Below are 20,176 nucleotides of genomic sequence, written 5' to 3'. Positions count from 1 at the left end.
GTATATATATGTATGTATGTATGTATGTATATATGTATGTATGTATATTATGTATATATATATGTATGTATATATGATGTATATATGATGTATATATGATGTATATATAGAATATGATATAACGATATGGCAATATATACCTACTTATATAAGCATATATATTTTTATTATTAAAAATGGTTAATCTAGATATGTATTGAACAATTTGTGTTTACAATTTTTAAAAGTTAATTTATATATTTTAATTATTTCGGAATTTTATTTGTTTGTATTTTGTGCATATATATAAGAAATATATCAAGCTTAAATTGGGAGCTTAAATCGGGAGCTTAAATTGGCACCTTAAATTAGCAACTTAATTTACAACTTAATTTAGCAACTTAAATTTTGTTACGTGAATAAAATATTAAAAGATAAAAGATACGCCGCAATTCATGCCAGTATGTATGCGTATGCAATATATATATATAGTACATATTTATTTTAACGTATATATATGCATGTTACATTGTATATCATAACTGTTGCTTATAATTCTAAATAAATACCCATTTGAAAAAGATAAAAATAAAATATATAATATTGGATGTATATATAACGAAGATATCTGTTGAAATCGAATGTGTGTAGTAACAAGGCTCGGAGAAAAAAAAAAAAAAAAAAAAAAAAAAAAAAAAAAAAAAAAAAAAAAAAAAAAAAAAAAAAAAAAAAAAAAAAAAAATATTATAATACGAAATAAAAAGAATGGGTACAAATATTAAAAAAAATAAAGTTTTGTATTTTCTAAATAATGAGATAAATAATGATGATGATGATGATTATAATGAAATAAATCAAGAATTTTTTTTTAAAAATAATATGGATTGGAGCCAATTGAAATCAATAAATAGCCAAAATTGGGAAAATAAAAATAGCCATTTTAATGATGACCCAGAAATCGATTACACAATAATAAATAGCGATTATTATAATAATAACAATAATAATAATTTAAATAGTTCAAAAATGATTGTGGAAAAAAAGAAAACACAATTAAAAAATTATTTAAATAAATTTAATAATAAAGCCCCAAAAAATAGTTTAAATAAAAGACGATATGAAGATTTATTAGAAGAATATAAAAAAAAAAAAAAAAAAAATCATAATTTATCAATTATTAATAATATATCTGATGATGATGTTTTTTTATTTGAATGTAATGAACAATATAAAAATAAATATGGTTTTGAATTTTGTGAAAATTATAAAAATACATATATAAAACCCCGTACATGTTCAAATACATCATCATTAGATTCAAAAATAAATATTTTTGGTAATGGAAAAATAATAAATAAAACCGATGTATTTAAAAATTATTATATTGGAGATAATACAGATACAACAAATGATAGCAATTATGATTTTGATGACAATAATAATAATAACAATTTTTTTCAAAATATAGAAATAGACAATATATATGGTTCTTTTGTTGAAGATGACAAAAGTTCATTTATTTTAACAAAGAATATGAAAAAAAAATTTAAAAATTTCCTTGAAAAAAAAAAAAAAAAAAGAGATCGTAATAAAGAATCTTTAATCAATTTTGACTATAATAAATTATATGATGGAAATAAAAACCAAAAAGAAATTGATGCAATGTATTATAAAAATGAATATCTATTGAATGGTACTCATGAGCACACGGAAGTAATAAAAGAAGATGATGATGATGATATTTGTGAAGAAGAAGAGGCAGAGGAAGAGGCAGAGGAAGAGGGAAAAAATAAAAGAATAAAAATTGGTATGAATATGTTTGAAAAAAACAATCAATTAAGTTATGACCAAATTGAAGATAATAATGATGAACTTAATAAAGAAAAGGAAACAGATAATGAAGCATCAGAAAATCATCAAAATGAAATAAATAATATATCTGTAGGAGAAGATATAAAAATAAGTAAATTACCAATTTCTGAAGAAATCGATAAAGAAAATAAAATCAATGCATTTAATTTAATAAAAAATAATAAAGAAATAAGATCAAATATTTATAAATTAGAAAAAAATAATTGTTATAATAATAAATTAGAAAAAAATAATGTATTTTTTTTGAAAAATAATGATAAAGAAATGAAATTTTACACACCAATACATATACTTGATAATGCTCAAATTTTTAAAATTAAAACTGGTATAGAAGAAGAGAATAATACATATAATCAAAATATATTAGGAAATATGATAGAAAATATAATAAAAGATATTTCAAATGAAGCTGAACAAAAACCATTTACAGATATCGAAACAGAAAAATCATTAGATTCTGTTACCCCATCTTTGGTTGAACCCACTACGATTCATTTTAATAATAGTGAATCTACAGAGAATGAAAAAAATTGTGCATCTAATCAAAAAGGAGATGAAAAAGAAAAACAAGGGTCTGATAAAAATACAACAAATAGAAACAACAATTCGAATGAAACAGAAACAAAAAATAATAATAAACAAATATCGGTTAATGATATTAAAGTAAAAAAAGGAAATTATGAAAATAATGATAGTGACAATGATAATGGAAAAGAAGATAGTGAAGCGGGTGAAAGAGAAGAAAAAGATTCAGATGATGAAGAAAATGAAGATGATAAAGAAAAGGGAAATGAAAATAAAAATATGAACGATTCAGAACATAGTGAAAAATCAATTGATCAAGATAGTGTATCTAATGATCATAGTGATTATGAAAAAACAGATAATAAAAAAAATTTGAAAAAAAATGAAAAACATCCAAAAAAAAGAAATTTATTTTATAATAATATGTCTAATAAAATTTCAAAATTTTTCTTTTTTTCTTCAAAAAAAAAAAGTGAAAGTTATTCAGATGATTATTCAGAAAAATCATCAGTTGTAAGTTATAGCGAGAATTCTGAGAAAAGTTATGAAAATCAAAAAAAAGAAAACCTATCGAGCAATAAAGATGATGATTGCCGATCTGAGGAAAGAGACACATCAGATAATGCCCAGTCAGAGAAACGTACGAGTTTAATTGAGGAAGACAAAGTTGAGAATGACAAAGATGAGGAAGAAAAAGATGAGGAAGAAAAAGATGAGGAAGAAAAAGATGAGAAAGAAAAAGATGAGAAAGAAAAAGATGAGGACGACAAAGTTGAGGAAGACAAAGTTGAGGAAAATCCAATTTTGGGGGTAGACGATGGTGTAGAAAAAGAGGATCCCAAAATTGCAGACGCAGATGCAGACCCAGATGCAGACCCAGATGCAGACCCAGATGCAGACCCAGATACAGACACAAATGCAAATGCGAATGAAGCTGGTGCAAATAATGAAAATATGATTGAGAAAGAAAATAGTAAAAACAGTAATAAGAAGGCGAAAAAAACTAAAGATACAAAAATAAAAAAGGAAAATAGTAATAATTCTGATATAGAATCTAGAACATGTAATATATGTAATGCCGTATTTGTAAAAAGCAAATTAATGCAAAGACATTTAAAAAGTGTTCATTCAAATGAAAGACCATATGAATGTGATGTTTGTTTTAAGAGATATAAAAGACCTGACCATTTAAAGTTGCATTTGATGAAACATACATCTAATAGAAACGAAAAGAAATTTGAATGTTCTACATGTCACTCAGTTTATTTAACAGTTCGACAATTAGATAGTTGTAAATTAAAACACTTAAAAAATTCAAATAATAATGATACTGATAATAATAAGGGTTCTACTACTACTACATCTGCAAGAAAAACAGCTTCCTCACTAAAGAAGGCCAATAACACAAATAAAGAAAATAATATGGTTCAAAATGTATCTCAAAAAAATAATAACGAATCAGAAGAAAAAAAGCGAGATGAACATGGTAAAGAGATTGATAATGATGATGATGATGATGAGAATAAAAATCAAGACGACGAAAATAAAAACCAAGAAGAAAACGAAGAAAACGAAGAAAACGAAGAAAACGAAAATAACACAAATAACACAAATAACACAAATAACACAAATGATAATACTATTTTGCCTGAAATAAAAAGAGAAGCACCAGAACAAACTAGTAATATTCCTATAGAGATAAGAACCTGTAATGTTTGTAGTATGGTATTTTCAAATAAGAAACTGATGAAAAGACATTTAATGAGTGTACATACAGATTCTAGACCATATAAATGTGAATTATGTTTAAAAACATATAAAAGATCAGATCATTTAAAAAAACATATATTAACGCATGAAGATAATAAAGTAAAAACAAAATATAAATGTACAATATGTCAAATTGAATTTGATACACAAAAAGAATTAAAGGAACATAAAATACGACATTATCAATGCCCATATGAAAATTGTTCATATCATTATTCAACTATTTCAAATATGAAATATCATTTAAATAAACATAAATGCAATCTTTATTATTCATGTCCAGTTTGTAATGAACAATTTTATATATATAAAGAATTTATACAACATAAAAGATCATGTTTTAAAAAAAAATATGTATGCCTACAATGTAATAAAATATATTTACATTCTAATGGATATAATAAGCATATTAAAAAAGTTCATTTAAAGATTTTTAAAAATTATAAATGTACTATAAATAATTGTTACAAAGAATTTGCTTCAGAATTTAGTTTAAAAGAACATATTATTAATTTTCATCATCATGTTAAACGATTTTTTTGTTCAGAATGTAACATATCATTTGGTTATCGTAGTTCATATAGACGTCACAATGTTAATGTACATTCATGAATAGATAAAAGAAATTATAAAATTCTGATTTTTTATTATTTTATTTGAATATATGATAACGGAAAAGATTAAAAAATATATACCATAATATATTATTAACTCTCCCCCAAAAAAAATTTATAGAAAATATTTTTTAATTATTATAATCCACAAAATATATGCATATTCATTTGATGATGCATATATATATATATATGTCATTATTTTTAATTTTGTTAAATTTTATTACATATTATATTTATATTGTTAATATGGATTAAATGGAGGGGGCTTGATTTTTTTTTTTTTTTTTATCTCCTTGATTGTTTTCCATATATTATACATATAAAATGTTTTAGGGTCTCACATATATATATATTGCACACAATTTTTGTCACAAATTTTTATGTCTTATCCATTTATATATATATTGTCCCCCACTTTACAGCTTTATAGTTTTTTATTTTTTTTTTCAATTATTATCGAATGTGTTGTATGTCCGCAACTTGTGCAACGTGAATATAGTATTATTTATTTAAAGGCGGAAATATCCACATTTATGAAACGGAAAATATATATGTACAGTTTTATTTTTTTTATTTGCTCATCATTTTTTTTGCATTATATACTACGTGGGGAAATGCTGATAGTTAGTTTATTTTCGTATCAAATAAATACAAACCTTTCCACACATTTTTAATATATATATTTTTAAAAGCTACAATTTAACAAAATTGACATTATTTAATTGTTTTTAATATAAAAAAAAAAAAAAATTATTTATTTGGCAATTAAAAACGGCATTAATAGTTTAAAAAAAAAAAATAATGTGTATATAAAATATATACATTGTTTTGTTTCCTATTTTTCTTCCGATATAAATGGATTAGAAATTTCTTGAGTGCCATTGACAGGGGTAATCAGGGCAACCTATGTATAAAATAATATGAATATAAGTTGAGAAAAAATAGTAATAAAATATCACTTGACAGATATAGTAAATAAAATATACCGAAGTTCCTCGAGCTACAATTAAGCCAATATTCCTACTTTTTTCAGTTATTACATAACTATCATTTGGGTCTATAAAAATTATAAATGGGTAAAATATGATTGCATAAATTTTTATAATTTTTTTTTTTAATATTTATATAGTAATATGTTTTATTTTTACCTCGTATAAATTCTTCAGTTTTGTCTAGAACTAAATTAAATATGGCATCATGACCAATCAAATTACCAACAACTGAATATTTCAAAAAAAAAAAAAAAAAAAAAAAAAAAAAAATATATAAAAATATAAAAAAATATAAAAAAATGGCTGATACATGAATTAAATATGTGTGCAAATATATGGATATTGAAAGTGTGAAATAACAACTTTTTTTTTATCCACAAACTTATTATTCATTTTGAACAATATTATATCAATTATTTGTATAATGGGAAAAATATGATTATTCTATGTTTATCAAACTTTTTATATTTCTTTTTATTATATATAATATAATTTGTTTAATATGTACATATATTTTTTATTTCATTTTAATATGATATAAATAATAACCTTCTCTTCCTCCATCGAATTTTACCCTAATTTTTTGGTTCATAAATTTTTTTATATCATTCATAAATTTATTATCCTTGTTGATATTTTCTGTAGGCCCTGGTAATACAGACATTTTGTTCAAATCGTTTTTGTGAAATGTTTAATATTTGTATTTTTTTATAACGGAAAATAATTCCTCTAAATTTTTAATATACGAAATTATATCTTCATATGTTAGTATACTTATATTTTTTTTTATTTAATATTTATAATTAATAATTTAGGGATTGAAAAAAAAATTAATTTTATTCTGTATTTAGTATATTTGGCTTTATTTAGTATATTTGGCTTTATTTAGTATGTTTGGCTTTATTTAGTATGTTTGGCTTTATTTAGTATATTTGGCTTTATTTAGTATGTTTGGCTTTATTTAGTATGTTTGGCTTTATTTAGTATGTTTGGCTTTATTTAGTATGTTTGGCTTTATTTAGTATGTTTGGCTTTATTTAGTATGTTTGGCTTTATTTAGTATAATTATAAAAATATATTTTTTTAATTTTTCAAGTCCTTTTGGTTTTGCGGTTTATAGGTGGGGAGGATTAAATTATATATGCATATATAAATGGGGTATGTAAATAAATAATAATTCAATTTTGTGCATATATATATATATATATATATATTTAAATTTATATACATAGAATTGTATTATAAAATTTTTGTGTATTTCGTAAATTAAAGTGTATAGGTTATATTATTTTTTTTCCATTTTTTTGTTTACCATTTATGGTGTATTTTACAAATAATAAAACATATACATACATATGAATAGTGTTGTTAATATAAACACAAATGGAGGAAAAGACCTTTGATATATGTATATAAATAAATAGCGTAATAAAAAACACAAAGAAATAGAAATAGGTGGATGGAAACAAAATAGGAAATAACTACACAAATGATAAAATTAATCAAATATGTTATCTCAACAAAAATATAAAAAAATTTATCCAACAATATAATATAAATCAGTTTAACATGTACAATGCATATTTAAATAATAATAATTTATATAAATTTAATATAAATAAAAAAAAAATTTGAAATTAATTTCGTATATAACCATATACCACCCCAGGAATGTTCCAATTCACATATGTGAGAAAAGGTATAAAATAAACCGACCAAATGGTTAAAATAAGTTATGCGAAAAAAATAACTATTTTATTAATTATTACAATAATTATTATACTAACGAAATAAAGAAAAAAGGTAAAAAATATGCCTATAAAAATATAAAATAAATGTTTACAAATATAATACTATTGATAGACACAATTGTGTGTCATAAAATCGTAGAAATAATAATCCACCTAGAGATGAAAATATAAAAAAGAATTAAACTTTTGATGGAAATTTGAAAAAATAAATCTGCTTGTTTCATAAAACAAAACCTAAATGGAGTAGGACCTTAAGGGTGAACATCCCCAAAAAAATAATCATTGAAATATAAATGTGTATATATTATACTTTTTGAATTAGTTTATTTATTATTTTTTTTTGTATTATAAAATTTTCTGTTTATATTTATTTAAAAAAAAAAATATATTTGAGATTTGATCAATTCAAGGAAACAAAAGTTGTTTACCATTTTTACTTTAATATGCTTAGTTCTATACAATGTAAACATTAAATTGTATAAATAAAAAAATGGGAAAAAGTGATATAAACAGTACACATATCGAAATTTGTAGAAATAGCCTTTACTATAAGTAGTACGTTAAATATAAGAATGTATTTATTTTATATATTGGTTCATTTTTTTTTTTTTCTTTTTTTTGTAGAGAAATTAAGTAAAAATATTGTTTGGTAATATAAATTGTATGTATTTTGCATAAAAAATAAAAAAAATAACATTTAGATTTCTATAAAATATAATGCGGCAATACGTCAATAATATATACACATATATGCATTGTATGGATATTCATGATATATTAATAAATTATGAAAATTCTAATTCGAAAAAATATATAGTTTTCCTGAATTATATTATATTAATTTAGTGTTTAACCGATTGTATGTGTTAATATGCAAGTTAGTATATACATATGTGCATGTATATTATTTATATAATGTATTTGATACATTTAATTTGGGTATTTAGTAAGGAATATTTTTTTTATGTTCTTAATTTTTAATTCGGTGATTTTTTAAATATTTTTAATATCTATAACTTATCCTTTATAATATTTTTTTTTTTTTTTTCCAAAATTTTGAATAACATTTTATTTTGCAATATTGGGTTAGGTAGCATATTGCGAAATTTTATATGAATTTGAAAATGATGTGGAGAGTAAAAAATATATGTATATAAATATTTTGTAAAATATAATTGGAATAAAATTTTCATAAGGTTATAAAAATATATATATGTATATATTGTGTTTTTGGTATATTTAATAAATTTATATATTCTCAATATATATAAAGAACCGAAAAAAATGGCGGAAAAGAAATTAGAAAATAAATCGTTCAACTCCTTTGATGATAATGAATATGGAAATTATATAAAGGAAGTAGTAACACCATTAGGTGATGTATATATAATAAATGAAAAGACAAATGAGAAATTTATCAAAGGAACCCAACGTCGTGATGGTACATTTAGAAAAAGTATTCGCGTTAGAACGGATTATATGCCTCAAGTAAGATATAGAAAATTTTAAATACATGAATAAAGGAACAATTAAACAAATAATTGTATTATGTGTGTGCATGAATATTGTTATGTATAGCCTGATCGGAAATCCATTGTATGTGATAAATAAATATAAACACACCCGTATGTGTGTATGTATGTATGTATGCATGTATGTATGTATGTATGCATGTATGTATGTATATATGTATATATATATATATCCTTAAATATATAGGAAGAAAATTGTGCATATAAAGTTAAGGCTAAATTGGCGGAAGAAAGAAATCAGAATAATAATAAGATATTTCCCAGTATTAGTACTAGAAACGAAGGGATAAAAATAAATAATGTTGCAAATAAAATTGGTGAAAAAAAAATACCTGGGTGGAATCCTGTTGAGGATAATGTAAACAACAGTGCTAATAATTTAAAAAAAAAAAAGAAAAAAAAAAATATTAAAAATCATGAAAATGGACCAAATTGATTAAAAATATTTTGTAAGCAATATGCATATATAGAACACATAATTTTAATATGTATTGCAATTTAAATGTAGATATAATTTTTTTAAATAATTTTTTATGTATAACTTGTATGGAATTTTTATTTTTTTTGTATTTGTTTTTTTTTTTTTTCAATTTTTTCAATTTTTATGAATATATAACTATATATTTTACTATATTAACATTGTTATAAAGACCTATGAAATTATATTATTTTTTTGTATTTTATTTAAATTGTCTTAAATATTTGATATGTTTAAAAATTTTAAGAAAAAAAAAAACATGCCCATATGTCCTTATATTAAAACATTAACAATTTAATGACACATAAATCCTATAAGAGTGGGATGTGTTTTATTTATTTACTTAAAGAGGATGGAAATGTGAACATTTTAAAAATTAAGATATTATATGATATTTGTTTTTTTATATTACAATTGGGTAATATATATTAGCAATTTTTTTTTTTTTTTTTTTTTGTTAATAAAATATTATTAATGTTTTTTATTAATGAATTAAATAAAATAATAATAGTTTATTTAATTAAAATTAAAAAATCTAAACAACACATGTATATATGTACACACGTGTATATATGTGCACATAAAACATATATGTTAATTGGAAAGGAAAAGGTGGGGGAAAAGCAGGAATAATAATAATAAAAAAAAATAGTTAATTTTATAGGATATAATTATATATATATATAATGCGTATATACCATTACATATTTTTATTTTTAATATACACACCGACATAAAACATATTTAGCTCTGGATTTGATAAGGCTGGTTTTCCTTTTATTATTCATATATTTTATATAAAATATTTTTCTTTAAACAATATTAAAAACAATGATGATAATAAATCTGCATTATGTTTCATGTTAATAACATATATAAATGTGCATATATAATAAATATATAAACTTAACATATATTAATGTAAGCTTTAATTGCCACTGAAAATAAATGACTATAAAACTTGTATGTAATTTTGACATACATATATGTATTTGTAGATATAAATAAATGATATATAAATATGAATATATATATATAGGTGCGTAAAGCCCAATGAGAAAATTTTACTTAAAAAATTAAAAAAAAAAAAAAATTGGAGTATCCTTATATACATCATTTATTCTAAAATATAGCACTTTAAAAAAATATAATAATAATAATAGTAATGATAAAAATATAGGATAAAAAGTAAAATTAATAACAATAAAATAAGGCATACATTATTATGCATATGGATAGATATACACTAAAAATATATAAATCAAGGAAGGCAGGTCACTATATCTTGTGATGATTGTATTAATAAATAATATTTCTAAAAAAAATGTTACAATAAAAAATGAGACTTAAAGCATAAAAATAAATAAATAACACACATATATATATATATATATAATATTGATAGGTAATAAATAAATAAATAAACACATAAATAACACATATATATATTGATAGATAGGTAAATAAAGTAAAACACACACATATATATTGATAAATAAACACACATACATATGCAAATTTTAACAAAATTCAATAATAAATACAGAATAAGTTGCATGGTAATACATGGATATAAATATATCCACACGCTTACACACAACTTGCAAATATATGTATGTATGTATGTCTACATGTATGCACACAAATATATAATACGTCCATTGTTCTTTCTCTTGTATATTTATAATGCGTATATATATATATATATAATAAATACATACTTTAGATTTTAAAATAGGCACATGGAGATATACATAAAAATTATTATTATTATAGCCAAATTAAAAAAATATATGTATATATACACATGCATATGTATGTGCTTTTTTTTCTTTATTATAATTTTATATATGTTTACTATTATACATGATAAAGGATCATAAAAAGAAATGAAACTTCAAAAAAAGAATAAAAATAGTAAGCATCGATGTTGTATATAATTACATTTTTTTTTTTTTTTAAATTAAGGATTAAACTAAGACTGAAGAAAAAAAAATATTTAATTTTATTATTTCTCATTGTTAAATAAAATATACCTGACATGTTCATAATTATTTTGTCATTTTTATGTTTTTTTGGATCTCTTTGAATATAAATTCATTTTACTAACTGATTCTATCTTTCCTGGACTAAAATTATATTTTCTTTTTGTATTTGCTATTTTTTTATTAATTTTGAGCATTGAATTTTTAGAATTTTGAGTTTTAATCTGTGTTTCACTATCTTCAAAATTAGTAACAATATTTTCATTTTCTTTATTAATAAGATCATCATTTTCATCATCATAATAATAATTTTCATCTATTGTTGATTTATTTTCTTTTTCATCATTTTTTTGAATTTGTTTTTTTGGAGTTTCATGACACATTAATGGCATCATTTTTTTTTCAATTATTTTATTTTTAATTTTACATTTATTTGGTGATTTATTTTTTTTAGAATTATCTTTATTAGTTTTATCAACATGTAATAAAGGAGTTTTTATATATATATTATTTATTATATCTATATGTTCATCTATATTTTGTTCTAACATTCTTTGTTTAGGTGTGTGATCAAAATCATCATCTTGATTAAAAATTTGATCTTTATATTTTTCTTTTAACATATTGTTATTTGGTGTTTTCATAATCATATCATCCATTGAGGTGTTTGAGTAAAGAGGATCATTTTCTAATAATTGTTGTTGTTCTTCTTCGCCTTCTTGGGATGGTAATAATGTTTGTTTTTTTTTTGAATCTTTTTTATTAAAGCTTTGAATTTGCTCAAATTCTATGTCATTACTATCAGGGTAGTTTTCTTCCATTTCTTCGTCATCAGCATCTCTTAAAACCATATCACTTAAATCTTCATAATTTTTATTTTTGGGTTCATCATTAAATTTGATTGGAGTTTCTGATGAATCAAAGAAACTGGCATTAAATGGATTCACCATATTAGTACTATTTGAGTTAGAAAATGTAGATTGTGTTTCTCCTTTTTTTGTATTTATATGTTTTAAATTAACACGTTCGATTCTATTTTTTTCTTTAATAAATGATTTAGTAGGTGTACACATATCTGTTAATTTATTAAAATGATGTAAATAGTTATTTGAATAATATTTATCCGTTTCTAATATAGATGGTTCATTTGGATTCATAGCTATATATTTTACACTATCTTCATTTTCACAAACAACCCATATAGCTACACATGAAATATCATCCACTTTATTTCCTTTATATATTTTATTTGGTTCTCTATATTTTCCTGGATATGGTAAAAATGGTTTAGAATGTAATTTATCACCACTTCGTCTTTTTGCTATATTTGTAATTGAATATGCAATATCTTGTGCTGATGTATATGCACTAGGATCTCCTAATTCACATGCTTCTTCAGGGCTTATAGCTAATGTACAATAAGCTTCGATTTCTTCATCAAATAAATTATCACAAACACCATCACTCATTAATAATATTAAATCTCCAGGCATACATAAAATTTCTGAAGGAGGTGATATTGCCATATCTGGTGAATCTCCTTCTATATCTACTCTTTCTAGAATTTTTACAAAACTATGTAATCCTCTTGCTTCTAAATCTTTCCATTGACTACGATCTGGTAAATTAGATAATTGATATGGTGCTCCATTTTCCCATTTTTGATCAGTAGTTTTCCATATAATTTTTCTAATAATTGAAGGGTTTCGTCCTTTACTATTTACATATAAAAAAGATTCAACAGGAAATTTAGGATATGTTTCTCTTTCAAAATTAATATCTCCTGGTAGAAATTCTCTTCTTAGAATCATACATACACTATCACCTAATGATGATATTCCACATTTTCCTGTGTATTCATCTAAAATACCAACAATAGCAGTTGAACTACCATATGCATCTGCATATTCTTTTTTCACGCTTTCTAAAGAATTTTTTAATAATAATTTCGATCTAATAATAGTATTATATGATACATTTTCATATCCATTAATATTTTTTGACATTTTTTCAGCTTCACGTTGGCATGCTAATGATAAGCCAATAGAAAATTTCGACGCATCTATGCCTTCTAAACTCCATGAACCTACTCCATCAAAAATTCCAAATGCTGGTGGTGTATCTGTTTGAAAAGTTGCATCTTCACATCTACCTTGCACTTTTCCAATACGGCATTGACCACCATATGTTTTAAAAAGCTTAACCATATTGATTCTTAAATCGTCCATTGAATTATCTCTTGTTATTTTATTTTCATGAGATGGTTTATATGTGCTTTCAGTTAATAATTTATCGGATCCTTCTAATAATGTTTTATTATTATCTTCTATTGAATTATTTGTTTCTAACATGTTATTGGTCATTCGTAAATTTTTTTTTTCCATTTCAAAGTTACCTTCATCTGAAACAACATACAAACATGTACCATTTAATTTATTTATATCATTTTTTTTACATGATTTTTCGTCATTATATAAATCTAAGGACATGTTATTATTATTATTATTATTATTATTATTATTGTTATTACTATTATTATATATACTTTGCATATTATTGTTACAATTATTTGAACCAGAAAATGGCTTTTCATTATATTCTATATTATTATTGCTGTAGTCAGAGAACAATTCGTTTTTATTTTCTTTACTATTGCCTACAAGAATATCGAAATTGTAATTTTTACAATTAACATAAATACTACTATAGGTGTTAATAATTCTAATGAAAGCGTCTTTAGAAATGTAGTCACATTTTACAAGAGAGATGGGGTTAGTTATATATTCAGTACTAGTATATATTATGTTTGAATTAGTAAATATGTTAGAAGTAGAGGAAGAGGCCGCATGAAGAAGAGAATGTATTTTATCTTTCAATGCATCTATATAAATAGATTCATTTAGATTATAATAGATTCTATTACCTGGCGGTTGAGATAAAGAAATACGTCCATTGTTAGATATATTTTGATGTATACTTGTTGTATTATATTCATCACTATTATATTTAATATCATCTAAAAAATTTTGTTCTTGCATTTTTTTGTAATTTTTATATAATTTTTGTAAGCTACAAACTGCTTTCCAAGTACGACGAACTGAATTAACATTCATATTTTTAAGAAGCTTAATATTTTTAAAAAAAGAAAAAGTAGCAATAGGACAGTAAGAAATAGCTTCTTCTAATAAATTTAAGTTATCTTCATTTAATCCAAAAAATAAATATTTAATAGCATTATCATTTAAAGAATTAAAAAATTCATTTAATGCTTTTGTGCCACTAAAATTTGGATCATTTTTATGAAATTTAATATATGCACAAAATTCTCCATAAATTTTATCTTTAAAAAAAATTTGTGATCTAAAATATTTAAATAAATGTCGAAGTTCATTTAAAAATGTTACTGTTCCTTTTAAGGTATCTAATAATTTATTTGTATTTATGCAATCTTTACTAAACCTTAAGATTCTAACTTCTTGTATCCCTGAATTATTAAGCAATAGGCATACATATTTATGATCATAATCTTCTGAAAATGATAAAATAGAATGTTCGATTGATTTAGAAGATTTACATTCATTTTTTATATTTTTTAAATTATATTTATCATTAAATTTATGATCATATTCACAAAATCCATATTTATTAGCTTTTCCTGCGCATAACATTTCTACAAAATTTGATACCGCATTTTTATCATTTAATTTTGTATTATTATTATTGGAATCTAATCCATTGCTATCATGTTTAGTGCTATTTGAAACAGATGCAATGGAATCAATATTATTTTTATCATTTTCATAATCACTATTATTATCACCTTCATCCTCATCAATATCATCATCATAATAATTATTATAAAAATTATTATCACCATTGCACATTGATATATTAGAAATTATTTTTTTTTCTAATATTTCAGTTTTTTTTTTTATAATTAATCTTTTTTTTAATTCATCTATTAAATTTGTTTTAAATTCGTCATTACTTTTAACATTTTCAATATCATCGGAATCTACAAATTGCACAATTTGACAAATAGTTATAATTTCTCCTAAAAGATATATACCCTCATCTCCTATGAACATTTTATGCTGTTCCCATAATGAGTGTGAAAATTTTCCATTTTTTACAAACGTCCCTAATATCTCTTCTAAATTTTGCTTTATATAATCACTATCATTTTTGCATGCTTCTTTCCCTATTAATTTTTCTTCCCATGATTTATATTTTAACACATGAGCAGATACATAGCCAGATAGCACTTTATCATATATGTTTCCTATGTATTCCATTTTGGAATGTATATATATAATTTATAATATTTATTTATACACACATGTATGTGTGTATAGTATTAATAGGCATGTGCATATAGATGAAAATTATGAAGTATTTAAGATAGCTAAAAGGCTATTGGGCATATACCAATATCTATATATAAATATTATCATAAATATGTAATCGTAAACACTATATATATATAAAAAGAATGTATACAAATATATATATATTATATATATATGTATATATATGTGCGGTCTTAGATACTATGCTTATATATCTGAAAAATATGAAAATGTATATATATTTCATATGCATATAAAAGGCTTAAATAATTTTTTAATACATATTTTTAAAAATTAATGCAAATGAAAAATTTGTGTGTTTTTTCGTAAATGTTATGCTTACATTTTTCCCCCTTGAATATATGATATTTTATATTTTTATGTATATGTATTGATGTTATATTTTTTTTGCATTATTTTTTTTTTTTAATTTTATTTTATCCCTCGTATTTTGAGGTGTGCATCCATTAATATTTATACACATAAATACGCATGCATATGCATATTATATAATATAAATACACATGAAATCACGTAATGAATAGATATGAAAAATAAGCATGTACACAATATATATGTATTCCAATTTAAGTTTGTGAGAATAAATGGAAATATAAATAATAGATATATATATATATATATTAATATCTTAAAAATAATTTAATTATATTTAATGCTGTCCACATTTTTATTACCATAAGAAAAAATACCTCCTTTGAGATATTTGGAAATTTCATAAATTGGATTTTGAAAATTATATAAAAAAAAATTATTTAATATGCATGATATAAACATAAATAAATGTGTAAAATTCCTATATAATAACTCCCCATATGAATAAAATAAAATAAAAAAAAAAAAAAAAAATAAAAATAATAATAATAATAATATAATAATATACGCATGTACACATAAACAGTCTTACAATATTAATTTCATATATAGCATTTTTTAATTTTTCCAATTTTTTCGGCTTTGTGTATACAATGCATATATATATGTATATATGCTTATAAATTTCTATATGTATACGTATTGTAAGAATATGAATAATTACATAATATAGCTTTTGTCGTATATGTATATATTTTTCCTTGGCATTTTAGGGAATTGCTAAGAAAAAAAAAATAAAATCATATAAGTTCATATAGTCAATTAATTGTATTAACTATTCTGTGTTTTCTAATTTTTTATGCAATTCTGTTTATTTTCCTTACTAATAAAAAACACAAAAAAAAAATACAAACAACCAAAAATGGAAATACAGCATGCAAAATGTATTTACTTTTTAACGATTTTTCAACTAAAAAAAATATCAATAAAATTATAAAATATATATATATATATCGCCATTAAAATTCAAAAAAACATTATGCAATATATAACATTTTTTTTAAGGATTATTTTGTTTTCTCTGTAAATATTTCTTAATTAAGTAATTTATTTCACTATTGTACATATTTATTATATAATATGAATTAATATGCAAATGTATAAAATACGTATTAATATATATCACGTATATATAATATGCATATATATACACGCATATAAGGCAAACTTTATATTTATTCTTAAATAATTATTTAAGAACGTATAAAAATGCAATTGTGCATGTAAATTATTTTTTAATTATGTTCATATTGTTATTTATATTTAGTGTAAAAAATTTAGAATTGTTATTACGTTTTTTTATATTATTTATTTCTAGATTTTTAGGGGGTTGCGAATAAATAATATATGTATTTTTTAATTATTTTTTTTTTAAATCGCAAAAAGATAAATATATACATAATATATACGCAATAAAATACAGTTTTGATATATGCTTAAAAAAAGGGATATTAAGCATGCACATTTTTTTTCTTAATGCACATTTAAATAAATAATAATCAAATAAATATTATTCTTATAAATATATGCAATATATAATTTATTCTTATTAGTTTTTTACACATTTGCGAATATTTTAACACTTGACACACATCGTAGAGTATACAATATATAAATGTACCATAGGTTTGTATGTTTCCACAATTTACTTTTTTTAAGGTTTTTATATAGATTATATATAAGATACAATATTTTAAGAATTATTTAATTCATAAAAAATTAAGGACGCTACTTTTTTTTTTTAATGTAGTATAGCGTTGATATTTATATATTTACTGTATTATATGATATTAAAAAATTAATAAAATGAAATAAATCGAATAAGAACTTAATAAAATACTTTTTAATTATTTATAACTGAGACGTTTAAATATTCTTAGTAACATAAAATTACAATAAATGAAATAAAAAAAAAAAAAAAAAATCGTTAAACTAAGAATATATTTTTTCACTCTAAATAAAAAGATATTATATAAAAATAATAATGCTAATGCTACATGCTACATACTACATATATCGTTTATTATTTTTTATTTTTTTTTTTTTATATATTATTTATTGTCAGCATTTGAAACAGTAAATAAAGGAGGCAAAAGAAAGCATAATATTTACTATATATGTGTGTGTGTATATATATAATATTAATTTTTTTCTTACGATCCTTGGTCTAATTCTCTAAATAGGTATTTTGCATTTCTCTATTTTTTAAGAATAATTTCCAAAAAAATAAAATTCATTGTCCGATTCAATTTGTATATGCAATATGGTGCAATAGTACTAATTCCAAAAAAAAAAAAAAATAATAATTAATAAGACACAAAAAATAAAATAAATCTTACGAAAAACTATTTTTAAGCACATAAAAAAATTGATTTACACTTATTGTATTTACAATGCTTCCTTTTTATTATTGTATTTTAAATAAATAAATATATATGTATATATTTACTGCGTATGAGAATATGTATAAGGGAAATATAGAGTGGTATTTTTCACGGGGTAAAATAAAAAGGAGAATACACACAATATGCTTTTCTTTTATCCACAAATAAATGTATATATACGTAACACATTTACTATGATATAGTTACATAAAAATTCCCAAATTAAAATTTTATTTTAATATCTGATAATATAAAAGTGGTAATAATATGCTAATGTTTTAATTAGAAATTACTGAGAAATTATAGGGTACTGTTTTCTTAAATTGTATGTATAAACAATATGTATAAACAATATGTGAATGGTATATTTTTTATGAACAAAATATATAATCATATTATTTGGATAATCAAATTGTTATTTATTTTTGGGAGCATATATATTCCACATTTATTAATAATTATAAATTAATAAAATTTTAAGGCCACATATTGAGAACTTAAAAATGTTCATAACCTTATGATTATTTCATAAAAATATTTACAATTTCCAAGAAATGTAAAATGGCACAAAAAGGGATATACAATAAATATGCATAAAAGCATGTAGACATGAAACTAGTGAAAATGATGAAAATAGTGAAAATAATGAAAATGATGAAAATAGTGAAATAATGAAAATAATGAAAATAATGAAAATAGTGGAAATAGTGAAAATAGTGAAAATAATAAAAACCAATAAAAACGTAGTTCCTTATAAAAAATAAGAGCTATGCTATTTTAAAATACGAAAAAAATAATTTCTTTGAACTTTCACATATATAAAAATAAAATTATGGAATTATGCATTTTATATAATTTTTTATCAATAATTATTTTTTGATATGGCAAATTTACCAAAATAGGTTAACTTGATAAATGTTATAAAAATTATATAATAGCATTACATTATTCCTGCATAGTTACGTTTGTCATTATAATATATGCACAAGGAAACAAACTATATAAAATTGGAAACAAAAGAATAGAGATATGTATATATATTCTTCAAAATGTTATTTTCATTTTTTTATTTTCATTTTTTTATTTTCATTTTTTTATTTTCATTTTTTTATTTTCATTTTTTTATTTTCATTTTGTTATTTTATATTTTTAGCAAAAATTAATTTAAAAAAGTGTGCTTTCTGTAAAATTAGAATAAAACTGCTTATTCTATATGAATAAAACTACTGACATATTTTATAAAAAATATCATTGCATATGTCAAGGTATTATATATATAAATATATACATGAAATAGCAAGCCCTAAGCTTGTTAAATTTTTTTTAAATTAAAATAGTTTTAAAATAAATTCATATAATAAAATAGCAACGGTAAAATAAATATAAGCATTTTATAAAGAATAATTATATATATGTTATTTATGCTGATATTACATTTTTATATAAAAAAATGAATAAAGCAATAAATATAATAAAAAATATAATTGATATTGTAATTTTTTAATTTTTTCCTTTAAATAGTAATTATAACATATTACTAATTCATAAA

At 21.3% G+C, this 20,176-nt stretch overlaps 4 protein-coding genes across 4 annotated transcripts; 2 read left to right on the top strand and 2 right to left on the bottom strand.

Moving 5' to 3' along the window:
* Nucleotides 1–744: 744 nt before the first annotated feature.
* PY17X_0610200 (uncharacterized protein) lies at nt 745–4,758 on the top strand (the record flags this gene model as incomplete). The annotated part of the gene is made up of 1 exon (XM_720898.2): nt 745–4,758. One exon carries the CDS (start codon nt 745–747, stop codon nt 4,756–4,758), a length of 4,014 nt encoding a protein of 1,337 aa, XP_725991.2.
* An 840-nt stretch (nt 4,759–5,598) lies between these two features.
* PY17X_0610100 (U6 snRNA-associated Sm-like protein LSm7, putative) lies at nt 5,599–6,419 on the bottom strand (the record flags this gene model as incomplete). The annotated part of the gene is made up of 4 exons (XM_022955362.1): nt 5,599–5,667; nt 5,750–5,820; nt 5,912–5,983; nt 6,305–6,419. 4 exons carry the CDS (start codon nt 6,417–6,419, stop codon nt 5,599–5,601), a joined length of 327 nt encoding a protein of 108 aa, XP_022813152.1.
* Nucleotides 6,420–8,790: 2,371 nt separating this feature from the next.
* On the top strand, nt 8,791–9,474 carry PY17X_0610000 (mago-binding protein, putative; the record flags this gene model as incomplete). The annotated part of the gene is made up of 2 exons (XM_722299.1): nt 8,791–8,994; nt 9,226–9,474. The coding sequence occupies 2 exons, from the start codon at nt 8,791–8,793 to the stop codon at nt 9,472–9,474; spliced, it is 453 nt and encodes a 150-aa protein (XP_727392.1).
* Nucleotides 9,475–11,581: 2,107 nt separating this feature from the next.
* On the bottom strand, nt 11,582–15,796 carry PY17X_0609900 (protein phosphatase PPM11, putative; the record flags this gene model as incomplete). The annotated part of the gene is made up of 1 exon (XM_718903.2): nt 11,582–15,796. The coding sequence occupies one exon, from the start codon at nt 15,794–15,796 to the stop codon at nt 11,582–11,584; it is 4,215 nt and encodes a 1,404-aa protein (XP_723996.2).
* Between the last annotated feature and the right edge of the window lie 4,380 nt (nt 15,797–20,176).

Source organism: Plasmodium yoelii (assembly GCF_900002385.2).
Source record: "Plasmodium yoelii strain 17X genome assembly, chromosome: 6".
Classification (NCBI taxonomy): domain Eukaryota; phylum Apicomplexa; class Aconoidasida; order Haemosporida; family Plasmodiidae; genus Plasmodium; species Plasmodium yoelii.
This window is presented reverse-complemented; position numbering and strand designations above follow the sequence as displayed.